The sequence below is a fragment of the Accipiter gentilis genome, chromosome 18 (assembly GCF_929443795.1).
Source record: "Accipiter gentilis chromosome 18, bAccGen1.1, whole genome shotgun sequence".
NCBI classification, from domain to species: Eukaryota; Metazoa; Chordata; class Aves; order Accipitriformes; family Accipitridae; genus Astur; species Astur gentilis.
This window is the reverse complement of record NC_064897.1, coordinates 7,030,910-7,052,244: the sequence shown is the minus strand read 5'-3', so window position 1 is coordinate 7,052,244 and position 21,335 is coordinate 7,030,910. Positions and strand designations below refer to the sequence as shown.

The 21,335-nt window shown below is 39.9% G+C and overlaps 1 protein-coding gene across 1 annotated transcript; it reads left to right on the top strand.

Moving 5' to 3' along the window:
* Positions 1-669: 669 nt before the first annotated feature.
* Positions 670-21,294, top strand: NDUFA9 (NADH:ubiquinone oxidoreductase subunit A9). The gene is made up of 11 exons (XM_049821433.1): positions 670-816; positions 4,938-5,108; positions 5,914-6,011; positions 6,205-6,296; positions 9,250-9,391; positions 10,548-10,650; positions 11,340-11,407; positions 11,568-11,644; positions 16,267-16,362; positions 18,392-18,458; positions 21,015-21,294. Exons 1-11 carry the CDS (start codon positions 759-761, stop codon positions 21,183-21,185), a joined length of 1,143 nt encoding a protein of 380 aa, XP_049677390.1. The 5' UTR covers positions 670-758; the 3' UTR covers positions 21,186-21,294.
* The last annotated feature ends 41 nt before the right edge of the window (positions 21,295-21,335 follow it).

Genomic DNA, 21,335 nt, shown 5'->3' with positions numbered 1-21,335 from the left:
CCAGGTAACTCAAGCCGTAATGAGTTACTGAAAATGTTTTCAATCAGTCCAGTTCAGTAATGGGCAAAGATACTGTCATTTAATTGTTGGACTTGGCTCGTTTCCCACCAGACGGGCACTCTGAAGCAGGCGCAAGGAGCTGTCAAACAGCAGTTCCCTAGTAAGTATTTCGAGCTCGGGGTTTTCAAGTGCACCTGCAAGCGCTGCGGGCTCACCCTCCCTCTGAAATCCCTCTCTCGGGTGCTTCCAAACCTCCGTCCCACCCTCCAGACCTGCGCGTCTATGGCCTCCCTCAAGCGTCCTTCCCCGGTCGGCCCCAGCCTGACCACCACACCCTGCCACGGAGCTCACCGCCCGGCCTCCCTCCCCGTCCCCCACCGGCCGCCCTGCCTCCAGCCCACCAGCCCGAGAGCAGCCAGGGGCTAGGATTGCCGGCGGCCCCGCTGAGGCGCCGGGGAAGGAGGAGCCGCCATGAGGGGAGCCCCGGCCGCGCGCGCCGCCTCCCCTCAGCCGCAGGGTGGGCGTGGCCCACCCCTCAGGCGGGAGCCGCACGTGCCGCAGCCCCGCCCCCCCCTTCCCGCCGAGGAGGAGGCACGGAGCGAGTCCCCTCTACACGCAGGCGCGCTGCGGCAGGCAGGCGGCTTTGCGCAGGCGCACTCCTCCCTCCCGCCCGGCGGGTGACGGCTGCGCACGCAGCGGGGCAGAGGTTTGACCCTGCCCGCATGCCGTCCGCCGCGGGGGTTGGTGGGTAGAGCAAGATGGCGGCCGTAGCTCGCTGCTCTCGGGCTCCCCGCGGCCTCTTTCTGCGAAGGGCAGGTGAGTGTCACCGTCGCCCAGGGGCTGGTGCCGGGCCGCCGCTTCTCCCCGCGGGGAGCCAGGCTGCCCTTGAGCTCTCTGCCCGAGCCTGCAGGGTGTTGCGGCAGCCGGCAGCCCTCGGGCCTCCCTTCTCTCACCGCGGGGCCTCGGAGTAGGGCTGGGTGAGGGAGCTCGCAGGGCAGCGTCTGCAAAGCGGCTGGCGAAAATAACTGCTTGCGGCAGAAGCGGTCGGTTTTCTGTCTGCCTTCTATTTAGGGAACGGGGGTTTGTAGCCCAAGGGGCTGCATGGGGGACTAGCTCAGGCTAGCGGTGTAGCCCTGCGGTTGGTTTGTCTCGCTGGGACTGTCAAAATCTCAGCAGATGAGATGCTACCTGGTAGGCTAAACGTCTGGATTCCTTTTACCGTTTCTTAGGTGACCTTGACGTTTTGGCCATCGTCTATAAGCACGCTCGTATGCCAAAATTACATTTAAAGCTTGTATTTGTGCCTTTGCCACCAAAACGGAACCGATTTTCAGTTAAACTGATTCAATGTGCTTGCTCCTCCGTTGAGTAAAGTGGGAGATGGCAAACAGGTTTTGTTGGTTGATAAAGGCAAGGAAGGGATTTAACATGCTTTTAATTGGAGCAATGTGTCTTTTCAAAAAACTGTTCTGGTTTACTGTGGGTATCTGAGGTTTAATGCAAACCAGCATCCATAAACTGCTTCAAATATGGATTGTAAAAATAAACTTTCAGTGACAAATAGATTCTGGTTAGCAAAGAAGATGAAAACCTACTGCCCTGGGAAAGAATCCCTGTGCAAGTCTGTGTTACATGGAAGCACAGAGTTTTTAAGCAGTGCTGCTCAGTCTGTAGGTGTTAATATGGGCTGTGAAAACTGTATGGGTCTGTTAAGTTACGTTGTACAGACTTACTAAATGTTGCATTTTGATAGGGCTCCAGACCAGGTGGAAGGTTCTTTACTGGTTTTGAATCAGTGTGAGGATCTCTAGCCTGCTTTCTTTTGAGTCTCGTGGATACCCTTATATCTCAACTTGTTTTTTGTAATAGAGAAGTAACTGGGCACGTAGCCATAGATAGTGATAATTTGTGACAGATCTTGTACAGTTATGGAACAAGACAAGATGTACACCACTAAAGACCTCGCAGTGTAAGGCAAGCAACAACAGGTGTATACACAAAGGTGGGAGAATACAAAACAGTAATTGGATGTTACTTGTTATGTGATAGTCTTAGTGTCATGAAGAGCCTGTCACCGATAATTTTTGCAGAAATAACAGCAAAAAAGCCACAAAATAGCCACAAAAGACGTGTATAATTTTTTTCAGATTAACTTTCTTGTCATTCTTACATGGGTTGATCTGTATAATAATACTTTTTTCAACAGGTGCTCACAGTGGACTGAAATCTTGTTGCTTTTGGGTTTTATATTGCAATGACTGAAATGTGTTCTTATCTGAATGTAACAGAGATAGTGTTAATTCTGTAAATATTAATATTCTGTAAATATTTTATTTTTTTTACAAACCCTTAGAAAAAGAAGTGTATGTAAACAAAGTACTGAGGAGTATAGGTCATCAAGCTTTCTCTTTCACCATCTCAGCATACCATGTAGCGTTTTTGCATACTTGAAGGAATCCTGATGGTTATAAAGAACCCAGTCATTTTTCTGTGAGTCTGCTTATCCTAAAAAATAAATAACAAACCCTTTGTTATTAGAACACTACAAGAATGAAGGTAACAAGATCATCCAACTGTCTCCCTCAGTATTATCCTTTATGCTTGCACTTGTACTGAGCTTGGTTAATCTGCACTCATGGCTACCCATTACATTGTACAAAGTATTCAGCATACACTGCTGATTTCATTTACAAGTTTGTTCTATTGTTTTCCTTTAAAAGAATAAAGGAAAAAAAAGGCAACCACCCTGCTCCAACAGTTTTGCATGGAAAAACTTAGGGTATGGGCTGTATGTTTGTGTTGTCTGTGTCAGCATTGTAAGGATAGCGTGGTAGTGTGTTTTAAGATGTGCTGTATTGGAAATGCATTGAAATGACTGTCCTCACCTTCACTGTAATTCCGCAGAAGTAAACACAAAGATTTTAGAGGGCAATGTTAAATTAACTGGATGATGGAAGAAAGAGAGAGTGAAGATAAGTGGTGAATGTGGCAGTGATGAGTTGGCATGTTCCTTAAAATTTCAGTTTGAGGTATTATAAAATTTAATATGAACACATTGTGTCACTTTTAAAACTGCATGCCAAGTTTTTAGACATTAATTGGATGCTACATGAGTGTGTACTTTTATTAAACTCCAGCAGCTCTTTGACAAATGGTGTGATTGATTTTTATTCTTTTTTTTGGTATTTTTGTTTGGTTTTTTTTGTGGTGGTGGGTTTTTTGCATTTTTTTTTTTAATGGGTCCTTATCATAGAGTGTATTTTCCTTCTTTCTCATTATTAGTCTCAAGGTCTGTGCATCAGTAATGGAGAGGCCCTGCATATATGTCACTTCAAGACAGATACCATGCCCAGTTTAACTGTTCCTAAGCTTGGACCTATTTTGTAGGAGAGTTGCTTTTTAGGAAGTCATATACCTACTTGAAGTTTGTGTAGGTAATATCTTATTTTGTCCTGTTTCTATCAGCCAATTGGAGTACAGTTTTTAGGCATAGTGCATTAATTTGATAAGTACAAGTGTATATGTGTGATCGCTTTAGTTAAATTGGTGTCAAGCTACCTTTCAGGACAAAATTGGAGATGTGGTATCTTTTACTATTCCAATTTGTGGGGTATGGAGAGAGGAGGATAGACAAACTTTTGGGTAGAGAAGCGCCTCCTTCAGGCACTGAAATCTTGCTGGATTTTCTGGTTTGAATTCTGTCAGCTGATCTAACAAAATATAATTTATGTCCCAACATACCTTGTCCTTTTGATCTTCTTAATGTCATGGCTACAGCATTAGTGCCACTGTGTAGCTGGTAATACCTAACCATGTCAGGATAAGACTTACTCCTTTAGTCTACAAGTGGGATTTTTTTTTGTTGCTTCCTAATGCATCTGTAATTCTGATATCTAATACTAATCTTGTTTTCATTATGATTCTTGCTACTTAGATTTATAGGGGGAAGATTAAACTTGCTTATTCTTATCCAGAAAATGCTTATGGCCATGACTTACTAAAAGTTGGAAGGTCAGTTACTGGATTTCTGTTATATCCTCAAGTTAGTTTTCCAATGACAGCTCTTATGGTCTGCTTTTGTCAACAGCCAGATGTCTGTAGTGTGTTTATGCACTCTATATTTCATCTGTTCCTTTCTTTTTATGAGCATGGACATGTAGTAACACTAAACACTTCTAATTTCAAAAATCTCTTACAAGCAGTTTATTTCTTGCTTTTGGCTAACTTGGTTGGAAAGGACATATGTTTCTTCTTTTCAAACTCCCTATTGGAGCTACCTTGTCAATTTATGTCAGTATCCTAGTGATGTCCTATTTCTGTGGCTTTCAAGTTTTCATAGCTGCTTGAGAAGAGGAACATCTTTGAGGCAATATTCTATGCATCATGGATCTGGCTCTTTGCATCTCTTCATTTCCCTTCACTCCAGAGCTATGATATAGGAAGATTGCTGCCTCTTCCAACATTTGGGTCTGCTATATTTAGACTGAAGTAAAATGTCTGGTTAATTGCATATGAAGTGATTCTGAGGTCATTTGTCCCACAGTTCCCAGATCTGGAAGCAGAATGTGGATGTACTCAGGTGGGACCTGCCTGTACCAAGTATTCTTTATTTGCTTAACCTCTGTGCTTCACCTTATACATCAAGTCCTAATGCTAGCCAGTTAAGCTTTATTTGCTGTTTAGGAACCAATAACCTTAGTCTGCTCCTTTTGTATCTTAGTTTGGTCTTTGACTTTGAACAACAGGTCCCTCAAGCCTGCTCTCCTCTGACCTATCCAGATGTCTCTGAAATAGCCTGTCAGGAGTCTTAACATGGGAAATTTTGCTGAGGGAGATTAGAGAAAATGTATCTGTAGTGAGAAAAATAACATTAACTATGTGTTGTCACTGCTAACTTTTAGCTTGTATCACATGCTCTCTCCCGTTTTGTGTTGTAGGCCCTGGCATTTCTGTGTTAGCTGTAGCACCATCTGTGTTGCAGCAGCACCACCAAGTTCATCATGCTGTGATCCCTCATGGAAGAAGTGGACGATCCTCTGTTAGTGGCATCGTAGCCACTGTCTTTGGGGCTACAGGTTTCCTAGGACGATATGTTGTCAACCGTTTAGGTAATGTTCCCCAAGAGTACCAATTAAAAAAATAAATTGTGTTTAACGGAACTCTAGTTTTTCTTCAGGTTGCAGGATCTAGAAATCTCTGGCACTTCAGATTTTAAAAGTGTTTTTTGTGATACTTTCATAGCGTTTGGTCTGATAAAGTGCCAAGATGTGACAATTAGTAAAAACTGCTTTAATCTAGGAAATTTAGAAGCTTTTGAAGATTGTTAAAGTCGTTAAAATAAGTCGTTCTCCTTCAAGTACTGTTTTTCAGTCTGTAACAAGCAGATCTGAGGAGAGGTACAGCATGTATTTGATTCTTCTGTTTTTGGCCTTGTTAGTGCATTTTACTAAAATGTTTGCAGGAGTTTAATTGGAATTCTTTAGAATTGCCCTTTTGAATTTAAGTTTTAGAAAAGAAGTCTTGCTTTTTTTTTCCTTCTTTCCATGCAACTTAAAAAATGCAAATATGCATAGATATGACACACTTTTAGGTATTGTACTATGTTTATAGCGCACACTGACTTTTTTTGTTTTTTTTTGTTGTTGTTAACAAGCTTCTTGCAAGCTTCTATGTTTTGTCTTACAGGCCCAAATACTCAAGTAAGTCCCTGCTTAAGAATTCCAATGATGTAGGTTCAAAAACTTACTTCTGTTCTACTTTTAGCTTTGCAGATAACTATTCAAGATATCTATGTGCATTTGTTGTCCTTTAATGCCAGGGAAAAAAAGGAAGTTTTGTATATTCAGAAGTTCATCTACTTAGTTATGTAGTAGTTTGAGATAAATGAAACTTTCTTTTTTTTTGAACGCTTAGGTCGCATTGGATCTCAAGTAATCATACCCTATCGCTGTGATCAGTATGACCTCATGTATCTGCGGCCAATGGGTGACCTGGGGCAACTTCTCTTCTTAGTAAGTCTTTTTTGCTTTGGCTTTAGATCAAATACAATACCATTGCTATACAAGGAAGTCTGTTAATCATTCTCAAAGTCAGAACTCCAGCTATTGTTTAGCCTCTAAATGGAAATGGTGTGAAAGAGCTTTCTTTGATTATGCCTATTTACACATTATCTCATCTTTTTCCCATTTGATGCTCTGGTTACAGGAGTGGGACTGTAAGGACAAAGACTCTATCCGAAGAGCCGTGGAACACAGCAATGTGGTCATTAATCTTGTTGGAAAGGAATGGGAAACAAAGTAATTTTCCTTTTTTTCCCCCCTATATAGATAGATTTGCACCAGGTATTGGACATTGTAGCCACGTTTTACAGTGTGTGTACAGTATACATTAATCTTGGCTTCTATGAAAAGGGAAAACTGAAATTTTGTATATAAAATTTTTTCCATTTCTTTAAATGGTTAACTAGAGTCCTGGTTATGATTTGCTCTTGAAAAGTGCATTCTTTCTATAATTTTCTAGTGTACAGCTTTTCTTCTGTCAGAGGGTTCAATGTGCTGCTTTTATACACCTTACAGGTGTTTCATGGATGCCTTCCTATAGCTGACAGGCTCACCAGTTTCTGTGAGCTCGTATTTACATTATTACAGAAGTGGGTTTCTGTCCTGCCGCTTTGGCATAGTGATGAATTATAGCCTACTAGAATAAGCTATGATCAAGCTTTTCCTATTCTCTGGTAAATGTTAATAAACAGGAATAGCTAATGGAGAGTCCCTAAGATTATGATTAATAACATCATTCCTTGATAGAATTTTGGCACAGACAGTATTAGTTACATAAGCATTTTTTGTAATAATTTTTAAAAATAGTTCCTTTTTGAAATCCATTTTAAAAAAAAATCCAACATATTTATTTTACGTTAAAAATACCTGTAATAGCCTCATTTTTGTGTATATGTGCATGCAATTACGTCCACTTTATTTAAAGCCTTGTGCAGAGCCGCCAGACAAAAAGTCATTAGTTGTGTGATTTGCCTTTATGAAGTACCTAATTATGCTATCATAATAGGCAGAAACAAATGTAGATATCAGTTTCATCTGTGTTTACAAGCTTAATGCCTTTGTTGCTCTTTTTTTTGTGAAGAGCCGTTTGACGTTCAAATTGTAGAATTAATAGTCAAATTGTATTAATAGAATAGAATTAGTAGTCTCAAATTATACAATTATTTTTCCCAAAATAGATGCTTGCCAACAGACATACTATTTCAGCTGTTTCTTGCCTAGTCAAGTAACATACATAGCTTCTGGGAGACACTTTGATTTTGCATTCAAACTCATAGAGGTACTTTCTTTTTCTGATAGTCACTTAGCTCCTTGTCCCACTGTTGGAGTCTATAACATAGTTTATTGGGGAAGAAGCCCACCAAACGTAAATTAACTTAGGTCTTGTGCACCTGACAAGTTTTTTGGTTCTTTTTATATCTTCGTCAGACTTTGGGATATAGGTAAAAATACACAAACCAACCTGTCAGGATTGTTTTGTGCTGTTACTAAATTATGAATGTAAGAGTTCAAACGCTTATTGCTGTCAAAACAGAAGAAATTTCTTTGTAATGTGGGAGTGCGGGAAGAAAAGAAAGTCTGTATGGTTGGCCCAAGGACAGTGTAGTCTTTGTTTCTTTCAGATACGTATTTCATGTATTTCCCCTTTAAAATTTCTGGACTCATGTAGAAAGTATGATTTATATAAGGGAGGGTTTCTTTGTTATTGAAAGGAAGTGTGAGGATGATAGCGAAGAGTTTCTAGTTAAAACACCCCAAACCTTGTCACTGATCAGTTTCAACAGATTCAGCAGCAGAGGAGTCTTGGTACATGTTAAAGAATTTGGGACGTTCCAAAACTTACCACTGTATTGCACAAATGTTCTTATCATGCGTTTTATACACGTTGGTATCAATGGTGGCGCTGGAACCCTGAGATAAAATTCTATTGTCTGTTAAACATGAGGTTAGACTAACTATTGTAATTATCCTGAAGTCTATCAAAAACTTAAGGAGGAAAAAAAAAAGTGAATTAGAAGTAGAGATCAGTCAAAAAAAGTAAAGCCTGCCATTAAGTACTTTCCTCCTTGCCTAACATTAGTGTACAGTCTCATCTGTGTATACAATGTTGTTTAAAAACTCCATAGTTACAGGAGGGATGTTGTTCGTTCTTGTGTGTTTCTAAAATCTATTTTTGTGAGTAGAACAGGAGTGATGGTTCCCAGGATCAGATTAGTTATTGAAGGGTCAAAAATAACTTTTTATTTTTAAGGCTTTCTTTAGACTCCAGTGGGATCTGAAGAGCAGTGGGAGTAGATAAGGGCAGAGAGGCAGGCATTTGGACAAGATGTTTGTTACCCAGAGCAAATGGAAAAGATGGAGCGGGGTGCTTACAAGGACAATATAAAGACCCAAGAAGCCAATTCTCTTTCTTGCAGTCTTGGGATAGTTGGAAACAATTTTGGGATTGTTGCCAGCCTATAGTGTCAGTTCTGCTTGGAGACAGAGCTTCTGAATTGTTCTTGATCAGATGCCAAACTAGATTACAGTTGAACCCCCTAATTTAGGCCCCTTGAATGCCATATAAGTGAGTGGAGTAGTTGTTCTTTCTGCATGCTTCTCCTTGAAGTCCCTCACAGCTGCTATGAAATGGTTCTAACTGTTCTGTCAATGTAAAGTTTCCCATTTGCATAAGCACCTGTGTGTTCTTTGGTCTTGTTTTGTCCACTTACCCAATGCCTAGCATCTGCCCGAACTTAGGCTGCTCAGAATTTTTGAGCTCCTTTGTAGTGTAATTGAGTGCATCAAATCAAGTCAAATTTTGAACAGGTGGTGTAAAAAGACAGCTTTGCTCAGATTTCAAGATGCAGCACTTCTCTTTAAAGAAAAAAAATAATCTCTTTTCACTTGGGAAGAGTTTTCTGTTTGTCACAGACAAGTGGGCAAGAGGATTTTTCATACTGATTTAATCTTAACAGGTGAAAAAGCAGACAGTACTAAAGCTGTATTTGAAGCTTGCTGTTGCATTTCACTTGCCTCTGGTTTTTATTTTATGAACAGTTCCTCATGAAAGGAAACTTTGTTTCTAACAAGTAGCATCAAGATAGGTTTTTGAAATATATTCAAGTAATGCGTAATGATTGCTATTTGGTTGGTAGGCAGCCACTGTTGATGACTCTTAAAGTAAAACTTGTGTTTTGCCTTGTTTTAGAAACTTCAGTTTTGAAGATGAATTTATAAATATTCCTAAAAGTATTGCACAGATAACTAGGGAAGCTGGTGTGGAAACACTCATTCATATCTCTCACCTGAATGCTAGCATGAAGAGTCCCTCCAAATACCTCAGGAGTAAAGTAAGTCTGCAGTCCTTTTGAATATATGTTCTGAGAGCCTACTTTGTTGTTGTTGTTGGCCCCCCCCATCCCCTGACCCCACCCCCCTGCCAATTGGGTGTGTTTGAAGGAAATCAGTGTATGAACTTATTATGGAATGTTTTCTGCAGCTGAGGAATTTTTGGGTTACTGTGCTTATTGGAGCGAGAAATCCCTCTTAGTATTTCATGTGCTTTGAAGGGAAGTAGGTCTTGTATTGCTGAAAACTTTATTTCTTCTGTCCCTGAATATCTTTGCATCTAAAATTGCTGTCATTAAGAAAGAAGAACTAGTTTGATGGCTTGGGATCCAATATCAGGCCTAACATCTAAGGCTGGAATGACCTAGCAAAGTAAGTGGCTGATACCAAAATGAATGCTGCAAAGACAGATGAGTATCAGGATTCCAGGCCCTTGGTTTGGGATTGTTACCTGCTCTTGTACACAAAAAAAGTGTATTTGTTACCCTATTATTTTTTTCCTTATTAGGAGGTATAATTTTTCTATTATTGATTTTTCTCTTTTAATACAGCTATTGTCCCCATTTCAGCTATTTTTGTTTTGTTTGAGCTCACTGTGCTCTGCCTTGTCTTTAGTATAAAGAGTTTTTAAAACCAGGGTTAAAATTTGGTAGGTCTCAATGTGTAACAACTCTGTAGGATAGTTAGGCCTTACTGTATTGGCCAGTCCTATGTGGAAAGTGGATAGCTGCCACTGAAATTTCTAACTGTACTTAAGCAGTTCTTGGAGTGTTCTGATAATGTAGTAGGGGTTATGTAAACCTTCTGTTTTCTTTCAAGCTCTGGTCTGATGTAAGCAAGAAAAGTATTTAGGTTAGGCTTCTTCCTTTTTGAACTTTGTCACTTTAAATTTGTGTCGCTTCACTACTGAGACTGTATTGTATCTCAAATAGAAGAAATGATCTACATGTTTATGGGACTTTTGGGATGTTCTGTGAGACCTTTATCTTAGCATAGCATCTCAAAGATCAAATGGCTCAGATATAAATAATTTTTGTGCTACTGATGGTGTCATTTCTTTCAGTGCTTTAGTCAGGATACATTAAGTTCTGAAGAGGCATCCTCTTCTGGTCTTTCACAATGGATCTAATAAGTGTGTTCATTTTAATCGAATGATAGGCAGTTGGAGAGAACGTGGTGAGGGAAGAATTTCCAGATGCTATAATTTTGAAGCCCTCTGAGATGTTTGGGAGAGAGGACCGATTTCTCAATCATTACGCAAGTATGTACTCTTGAAATAATAAAATCATGTATGATTTCTATACTCGTCTGTAGAGAACGAGGGAAAATGGGATTTGCTTTTGAAAAGCAGAGAGGTATGTGTTTATCAGAAATATGTTTTGTTAGCTGGAGGTGTGTAATGGGAAACATAATAAATTTTCATCTCATGACTGAATTCTTTCTGAATCTAGTTATCGTATGATTTTTTTTTTGAGGGGGGATGGGTACTATTGGTTTTTTATTTAGATTGTTCTGAGCTAAGGTCTGGTCATCTTAACCCTCAAAGTAGTTTACCCTGAAGGTAGTTTTTCAAGTTGGTAATGCTTGAATGTGAAAATCGACCTGAGTTATTCTGGGCTCAGAAGCAACAGTAATGACTCTGATGTATTGCCAGCAAAATTGCTAGACAGGAAAGAGTGGAATCTGTTTCTATCTTGCAAAGTTGAGATATCTCTGAATCACTCTAAGTAGTAAATACAGCCTTGCTATTGTTGTTAATAAGAAAACTAAATGTGCGTTGAAAACAGCACTACTGGAATTAGATAGTAATTCTTCCCAATGCTTTTTTTTTTAAGTTAAGTCAGTTTTCAGAAGAGATCCACACTTAGTGTAGTGCAAAATGTATTGGTTATTTGCTTACTGAAAGGACTCACAGATTTTATTCTCAAGTTATGTATGTGTCTTTGTCAGACATGCGCTGGTTTGGTGGTGTGCCTCTTATTTCTCTGGGCAAAAAAACAGTGAAGCAACCGGTATATGTAAGTTTTCAATAAAACAAGACAATCCCAAATCCTCTGTGTGTGTGTGTGTGTGTGCGTGCAGTTTTTTTCTTTTCACCCTGTAAATCACTTCTGAAATAGGAGTGTGTGCACGCATTCCTATTTTCTATTGGTAATTGTCTGAATTTGTTTCTCACAGGTGGTTGATGTAGCAAAGGCAATTATTAATGCAATTAAGGATCCTGATGCTAAAGGGAAAACATACGCCTTGGCTGGGTAGGTTACTTTTCTGATTCTAATTAACTGAAGTACTTCTTTTTGGTGTCTTTTTTTGGCATGCTGCACAGTACATTTAATTTCTCCATCCATGCACACAGTTTGAGCTGCAATAAATTCCACCTCCTTTTTGGGAGGAAAAATGACTCAAGCTGTTATTGTGAGTACTCTGAAAATCCTAGTTTGGGCCCCTTTGCATTTAATGTTATGTATGTGCACACAAAGAAATAGGCAATCTTGGGAAACATGCTAGACAACATAGATTTGGAGAAAATTCTGCTAAAGCTGTGTGAAAACCACCTGGAATGAGAATGGATAGAGACAGTGCATCTCTTGGAATATTTTGTGTACAAAAGCTCCAAGTCAAATAGGTCATTAGCATTAAGAATAAGCAATGTGCCAAATGCCAAGGTAGTGGATCCATGTTTTGATACTGTAACATAGCACTGGAACTGGTATTCATCCAATATAGGTGGTAATAGGAACATTAGATTCATTGATAAAGAAAACAGTTGCTAATTAGTCAAGATACAAATGATGCTGAGCAGCTCTCTTTTTTTTTTTCTGTTGCTTGCACATCTCTGTCTTCCTCCCTTTATACACTGAAAATGTCCGTAGTGTCTGGATTTTGCAAAGGCTTATCTGAAATTACATTGTTTTTTCCATGTTTGTTTTGTGACGCTGTTGCAGTGACAGCTCTTTATTCCTGTAGTGCAGAGATCATTGCTGGTGCGTCTTTTACTCGTGTGATGTCTCTTTCTTCAATACTGTAACTGAGCTGTTGAGGAAGATGTTATCCTGACAGCTAGGCTAGCTGTGCTGTGTGCTGGTGTTCTGGAAGAGGCAGCAAGCAGGTCTTCAACTTCTTCTGGTTCATGCTGAGGAACTTTTGCTCAAAAACTAGCAAAATAAGAGAAAGAAGCTACCAATGGTCTGAAAGGACTACTAACAGCAACAATAAAGTTACTAAGTAACTTGAAGTTGCTTTCAGATTGGGGTGACATGAAGCATCACACTAAAGATCTTTAATGAGTGGAAACAAATGCTGGACAGCTATTCAAAACCACTTTTTTTATCAAAGAGAATAGATGTGTAGGTGTCAGATGGACACAACTAATGCAAAACCACAAAATGTGAGAAAATTAACATTTTGAATGACTATTTTATCTGTTGTGGGCAAACTTGAAGGTGGGTCAATGTGTATCCAAAACTGCCTGCCACAAAAGGATGGAGATGTGCCCGTTTTTAGTTTCATCGCTGTCTCAGCAGAAGCAGCTGCTCCAACTGCAGGAGAAATTGAGAACTGCACACAAAATAGAACACTATCTGCAGCCAAATGGAAGGGCAATTGGCTCAACTTTGAATGTATTCTTACAGTTTCAAAGTCTCATTTTTTGGCAATTTACAGAAGGCTCGGAGTTCAGTGCCCAGGTTTCAGAGGCAAGAATTCAAGCAAGGATGCCAGGCTCTCACTGCAGGGAATACAGTTTCAGGCACATAACAATGACTGAAAAGACTTTGAATAAATGCTGATCTAAACCAAAGATCCAAATCAGTGTTGCAAAACCAAAGGAACTCTGCAGCATAACCCTTGACTAAAGCTGTATGAGATGCTTTTTTATTTTTTTTAAAAGGAGTTACCAGTTTGAGTTTAAAATACTAATTTTGTAAAAGAGCATTCTATTTCTGTGGTTTTGGTTTTGTGGTGTTTTGTTTTGGTTTTTTTTCCTTCCTACTATATGGTGGAATAGAGTTTTAACTATGACAGCTAGTGGTGTCATTGCTATTTCTGAATGACTGAAGATTTGTTTTGGTTTTTTTACCTGTTCCCCATGGCATTGGTTTTGCTTCATCCGCTTGTTAAATCTTCTGTCTTTATTGCTGATATTCTCTAGAGCTTGCTGTCTGCTGGTATTGTGGTTAATGTAGTGATACTTCAATGTGATTCTATTCTTGGTGAAGTTGTATTTTTAATATTTGGTAATTTGTAAAGGAACAAACAGTATTTATTTTCACATTTTTAAGTTTGGCTACAGTATACATTGTTACATGGTTCTTACATATGAGGATAAAAGTGAAATTGGCTTATACTACTTTTGGATAGGCATGAGGATGTTAGAGTGTAAGGGCAAAAAATTTGGTAAAAAAAAAAAAGCCAATAACTAATGAAAACAGTTTGTTTGTTTATTCTCAGCTGAGTAAGTAAATTTGACATTACCACTTTTTGGTGTGTTTCTCTTGTAAGTTCTATTAACAGAAGAAAACTTACTATCTTGTTTTTGATAGTAGTCCTTTACTGTAACTTCATACATGCAGATTGCTCTCAAATTCTATAATCCAGCCAACTGTATGAAGTTGGTAAGGAGTTTTGAGTGTTGAATTCTTTTGAATTCTCGCAAATATGCTGACCTGTCTTTAAGTATATATCCGTTAGAACATTTTGCCCTAATTTTCTTTCACAATCTAAAGTAGTAGTAATTTGGAGTTCTGTCTTTTTTCCAGTATTTATCAACAAATTTTGTTTGTGGTTATTAGCATTGCTGTTCTTTCTGAAGACCATGTTAATTGAAGGCTCAGTTTTTGTGCATGCAACCTCAGACCCTGATACCTTTGAGACCTTGGATTTATCAAACTGAAATACATATTCTTTGTATCACAGTCTGGGATTTTTGGAATGTGTGAAGTTTTGTATTCTTAGACAATCTTACTCTAGCATGTTTTCATTTTGTGGGGGTTTAGATTGCAACAGTAATTCAGTGTCTCCTATTAAAAAAAAAAAAGGGAGACTGAATATGAAGAAAGCCTACAGAGTCTTATTTTTAGAAGGCCCCTACCTGGGAAGTAATCGGCCTCAAGATGATTGTCATGTCACTGGGGTCTCTGCATTAGCTGAAAAGTATAGTAAATCGTTAGGAGACACACTTTTGGTGTGCTCATTGCTCCTTTGATCATGATCAGCAGGATGTAATTTTGAAGGTTGAAACACCAAGTGACACACCGGTGCTCAGCAGTGTGCTCTTATGTTGTGAAGAATTTTCCAAATGTTTTGGAATACCAGTAAATTGTCTTGAAAGCCAAGGTATCTGTTTCAGTCTGAGCCACCTATAAAGATAGCCTATTAAAACGCTAAGGCAAAGTCTGAACAAGAAAGGCATGGGAACTTTCAATGGTATATGTTTCTCTTAAATGACTGCAGGTGTGCAGGGGACTGACTGCTTCTTTCCTTCTGTCTTGAGATGGGGAATGCATTCTTTTGGGGGAATTTGCCTTAGTTTCTTCCTTTTGCTTTAGAGAAGAGAACAGTATGTTCTTTGTTGAGCAAAGGCATGTGAATCAATTTTCTTGCAGCCATTTGCTACCAAAGATGGGATGTCTTGTTAACAAACCTTTCTTAATTTTACCATTTGCTTTCTGGCTTCCTTCTATTACAAAGTGCCAAATGGGCTTGTACAAATTCAGTCCTGTCCCAGCACTGAAAATCTTGCGTTCAGAATTTGAGTCAGCATGGAGGAGGCACGTTAAAGGTGTGCTTTAAAAGTACACAGAATACACTTAATTTGGTATGATTGCGGTGGGTTAGCCTTGGCCAACAGCCAGATGCCCACCCAGCTGCTCACTCCTCCTCCTCAACAGGACAGCGGGAAGAAATAGTATGAAAAGCTTATGGGTTGAGATAAAGATGGGGAGATTGTTTATCGGTTACTGTCATGGGCCAAACAGGCTTGACTTGGGAAAAATTAATTTAATTTACTGTCAATTAAAATAGATTTGAATAGTGTGAAATGAAGACAAAAAGAATAAAACAACACCTTCTCCCCTCCACCCTTTTTCCAGACTCAACTTCACTCCTTCACTCACAACTCTTCTACCCTCTCTTCCCGAGCAGCGCAGGGAGATGGGGGAACAGCGTGTTACGGGGTCAGTCTGTAACAGCTCCTCTTTGCCGCTCCTTCCTCTTCACACTGTTCCCCTGCTCCAGCGTGGGCCCTTCCCCGGGCTGCAGTCCTTCAGGATAAACTTGCTCCACCGTGGGCGCTCCATGAGCTGCACGGAATCTCTGCTCGGGTGCCTGGAACACCTCTCTTGCTCTCACCTTGGTGTCTGCAGGGCTGTTCCTCACACTTTTTTCCTCCCCCATCTCTGCCCGTGTGGCATTTTTCTCCTTTCTTCAATAAGTTTTCCCAGAGGTGCCTCCATCTTGTCTGAGGTGCTCAGCTGTGCCCTGCGGTGGATCTGCTGGAGCCGGCCATGCCAGGCACGGGGCAGCCCCAACCTCTCCACAGAGGCTGTCTCTGCAGCCACTGCTCCCAGTGCCTGGGCACCAGCACCCAATGCAGTGGCAAAACAGTTTTTTCAGTTTGTGACTTGCAGCATTACTATGGCTGATGTCAGATGATAGGTTTTGCTAACTTCATCCTTCTTTATTTCAAACAGTACAGAATCTGGAGAGCCAAAACTTTTTCCCCTCTTGTGAGGAAAATGACAAATCTGGCAAATCATTTAGATTGAAGAAAACAGGCCCTTGGTAGGCTTGGGGGTGGAGGGCTTTAAAATTTTTGTCTCTTGCTGCAAATACTTAAGTATATCTAATTACCTGTAATGTTTGTTACTTTTTCTTTCAGACCTAACCGATACCTCCTGTATGACATGGTAGAATACATCTACGCAGTTTGCTTTCGAACCTTTCTTCCCTATCCACTTCCACGTCCTCTCTACCGGTAAGTGGGACCCTTCCTTCACTAAGAACTTGGGATCTACCAGGTGGCACAGAAGCATAAATAACTGTTGCATTGGTTATTTAATATTGCCAGTTGTTATTTAACATGGTAGGATTGCAGAAACTGGCTTACCTTAGGTACTCATTAGCTAGCTTTGAGTCTTCTGCTCAGGCAGAGGCCTGCATCTGATGAGCTAGTGAATGGAAGGTATACTTGTAATAAACTTAGCATAACTGTTTATTCCAGAGTCATTGAATGGCTTTGCAGACTCAAGAAGCAGCAAAAGGTCCTAAGTAGAGACAAATCAGTAGCAAACTAAATGAACTTCTAATAGTACCACAGGGAAAGTCTGTGTATATGTTGCTGACCATAGCCTCTGACAGATTCTTCTGCAGCAGCTTAAGGTATTGCTACTCTCAGCTGTCCTTCCAATCTGGTGAGCACTGCTACCCTGGAAGCAGAGTCGGGGTAAGGGTGGGTGTGGGTATTGATTGATGATATTGATTAACCTTCTAGTTCAGTCATTTGTATTGATTTGAGCCAGTGTTGCAGGTAAGTTTGTACTGAGATCTTGGCCTGGGAATTTGAGCAGTGTAGTTCTGAGCAAGCATTTCTTTGTCTGTGATGTGGGGGCAGTAGCATCTTTAGAAGATGGTAATGAATTGGGAGATAAGAAGAGGAAGTTGTAGCATCACTTCAGTTGACTACAGTGGATGGTCTGCAAAGGCTCTGTGCGCACTGAGATTCTGCAGCTGTACCGTTTGGCCTCGGGGCACTGAGGATAGAAGCTGACTTGCTGAAATGCAGCTACAGAGTAATAGCATATGAAAAAGTGCAATACAAATATAAGCCTGGGCCTAGTCCTTGAGGCATAACCACATCCTTTTGAAGAGCTGCCTCAAACAGTAAAAGCCATTTCAGAAGTTGCCCTCAGCATGCTTGAGATGTGTTAATGTTTGAGGTGCTGGTCCTCCTCAGTGTTAGTACAATACAAACTAATAAGCTAAAACAGTCACCAGTGTTAGAACCCTCCTACCAATCTGCTAATAGGACTCAACATTGGATTCATGTAACTGATGATGAGTAATGCTAAAACAACCTTTTAAACTGTTGTGGCTGTTTCTGAATGGGCTGTACAGGCATCAGGTTAACATGGCTCAGCTGACACAGAGCAGCTTGTTAAAAAGTAACTATGTGGGTGCTTATTAGTCTTACTCACATTTGCTGCAGTCCCTGGTACGCTCTTCTCTTTATGGGCTAAACTAAGTGGTATTCCATATTTTTGAGAAAAGTGTGCATATAAAAGGCGGATGAGCTTAGTTCTGTTTATGTGCAGTAACTTAGTAACACTCTAGTCTCCCAGGTGAGCACTTCAGTAAGAGGTTCTACCTTGAATACTGTTGGTCCCAGGACACTGAGCAAGAGCTGTAGTGTTATTTTCTTTCCTCTGCCAGATTTTCTTTCTCTCAAGGGAAACTTCATTTCTGGAAACTGCAAATATACTAATCCTCATCCTTTTTATAGATGCAGATTGCTCCAGTTTCCATCATATTGTTTGTACGGCTGTTAACTCATTTAGTTGTCAGCAAGCGTGTTTTCTCATGGAGGCATTGAATCAAACTTCGTGACTCATTGGATTACTGCCTACACTGCTAGGGAACAGAGTTTGGAGGAAAAGTGGGGCAAAACTGAAGTCTCTGGTGTGGGGGGAATTGGATGTGGAGGTTTATTTTCCCCACCCACTAATGCTCATTTTTACTTCTAGATATCTGCTCCTCCATTCCCTTCCAAAGTAAAAGAACAGGAGATTGAATAATTCAGTAGCAAACAGTTGAAGTTACCAGAAACACAACTAAGAACTTGCTGGCTGGCACATTCACTGCTTTAATGAATTCATAGCTTGCAAGAACAGCTACAGAACAAGCTCTTGCTCACTGTCTATTAAGTGTGAAATAGTTTTACCAGTTCTCGTTTTCTTCTGTGCATCTGGATAACAACTATACTTTTGCAATACTCTTTCCGATTGCAGTTTAGTTGCAAGATTCTTTGAGATTAATCCATTTGAACCATGGTTAACACGAGACAAAGTGGACCGGGTAAGTGTGGGATGATCCACAAATTCTTCTTGGGAGATGTTTCACTGTGTATTTGTAACTTGCACTTGTAGTTTTGCATTCAAGGAGTGCTGAAATGCATGTACATCATGTGGTGTATTATTTCAGTCAGTTCAATGGCTAGAATTTGATTAGAAAAAACTGCTTTCAGACTGTTTGGATACTACAAAAATTTAAATTTTTAAAGGGGGGTGTGTATATATAACCTTCTTCACAAATGATTATGGTTCCTGTCATCCAATTGCTGCAGCAACTGTTCTGCAATCTCACTCTTAACTTATTTGTCCAGACCTGTTACAGTGCCAAGGGGATACATTGTCAAAGCGGTCTGGAGATTCCTCTGGTGTAGTCTTACAAAGACTTAGTAAGAGAGATGGACTAACAGAATTGTTTTTTTAAAAGGCATCATTATGGTGTAGTCTTTCCAGTAGCATTGGTGAAGGAAGAATAGTTAACGTATTTCTCTAAATACATTCCAAGAAATTTGTTGAAACAATTGGTGAGAGGGTTATGTAGCAAGAAGTAACATGATGGGCGTGCGGAAAGGGCCCAACCTTCTTAAGTGTTAAAAGTGGTCAAGGCTACATGCTTGCTGTGCCTCTTCCCCCCTACCCCAAAACACATGCTATTGAAAATAGCACAAAGTAGAGATTGGATGTGCAATGTGCAGCTAAGTGATGGGGGGGTGTGGTGGGTGCTCTCTACTTCTAGTTAAGTAGTGAGTTTATGTACCTCTAGATGCATTAAAATCACTTATAGCATCCAAATAATGTTTTTTTTAACAACTCAAGTTGAACTGACAGGGCTGGGTACAGTCCAAATCCTCACTTAACGTTAGAGTGCATTTCTCGTGAACACATTGCAACTTCATGTTTATTCCTAACTTCTCAGAGTCCCTAAGTGGGGGTGAAGAAATAACTTGCAAAAAACCAACTGCAAGTGAGGAGAAAGTAGGATTTAGCAAATATTAATGTCAAAACTGTTGGCATATGTGTAGGTTAGCAAAGATAGTCGTGTACTCTGACAGTCTCTAAGCTTGCTGCTCTCTGAAGGTTTCAGGTACTCTCCCAACTATTTTGCAGAGTTGGAGTTTTAATGCCTTTTATTATGGTGCAATATTGATAGCCTATTTTGGCCTGATGGTCCCAAATTAATTTGAGATAGGGTGCTACCGTGAATCTGGGAGAACTGGGTCCTATACTTAGAGCTGCTTACTGAATAGCTGTAAGCAGTTAATTTCTATGCTTACATTTCTCCATCTGTGAAATAAACTGGTTACCTATCCTGTTCAGAAATAATTGTGAAAAACTGTGGACAGTATGTGTAATAAAGGAAGTAAGCTTATTCATGGTCTAGTGCAAAACTTTTTTTCCCCAAACCACTGACTCGTCTCCCATGCTAGAGAGAGTTGGCATTGTAATTCTATTGGCTGTGTTGACCCAGGATGTAGATGTAACATCTGAAAACCTTACTTCTAGCTGCCTTTGTAGTTTATAGAGTTACATTTCATAAAATACGCCTTCACCCAATCACTAAAACTACTGCAATTCAGCTGTAGCATGGGTAGTGTAAGAGGGGAGTTTCTCCACGTTATTTCTGTGTCTGATTGTTCCACTTTCCCAGCTTTTCATCCTTAAGTAATCTACATGAAATTAGATGTGGTTGAATTAAGACCTTTCAAGGAATAATAGCATAAGAGAAATCTCCATTTTCTAAGACAAGTCATATGTGTGGCAAATATGGTAATAAAATTAAATATTTGTCCTATACAGGACCCTACTGTAAACCATGAACAGAGAAAAACAACCTATCAAAGATGATCATTCAACATACATTTTCTTGACAAAGCAGAATGTACATAATTGCAGTTCAAATATGTCCTTACAAGTTTGGCCTGAATTTGTGGTTGCAGTGCAGTAATCTTCCTGATAATACATACTTGATGGAGAGAAAAATGAAGACACTTTCTGCATGTCTCACTGCTATTTATTCCTGTATGCAGGAATCTAAATCTGAAGCCTGAAGGACTTTTTGCCAGATGCAGAATATCTGTATCTCCTGTTGAAGTACACTGGGTACTCAATACCTTGTATAATTATGCCATAGTTCTGTAGGGCCACATTGAATCTTTTCTTTCTCCCAAGGGAAAACACTGAGCCAAAATCAGTCAAGGAACTGGGACTGGCACACAGTTGGCTGAGTCCACATTTCTGTTTGAATAGATCTTCAGATCTACTACATGATGCAGCAGTGTATTGTATTGCGGGGTTCTTTCTTGGGGGAAACAGTCTTATATGTCAGCAGCCTTGAAATTATAGTAGAATCTCCCACGAGCTGCCATTTGTAGAAAATTGTTTTGAGATGTGTTAAATGTTTCTAGTACTATGGATTTATGCTACTGTGTTTCTGTAAAAGAAAAAAGGTGACTGCAGGTACAAGTACACAATTTTTTTAGTATGTGATAATTGCATTGGGTGTAATGCTGTTCATTCTATCAAGTGAATTCCCTCTTCTCCCCTCTCCCCTGTCTTTTTAAAGTTTCACACAACAGACATGACATTTCCTGACCTTCCTGGTTTGGAAGACCTGGGTATTCAACCAACACCTCTAGAACAAAAAGCAATTGAAGTTCTGCGCCGTCACCGCAGATTCCGCTGGTTGGACGCTGAGCTGGAGGAAGCAAAACCAGCTAAGACGTATCCCATGTAACAGTTGATAAGGTGGTTACTTTACGCTTCTTAAACTGCCTTTGTATGACCCAATTTGTTTGGAGAACTGTGTACATACTGAGTAAAATATATTAATCATTTAAACTGTATTTCACCACTGTTGTCTTTTTTTAATTACGGAAGACTGTCT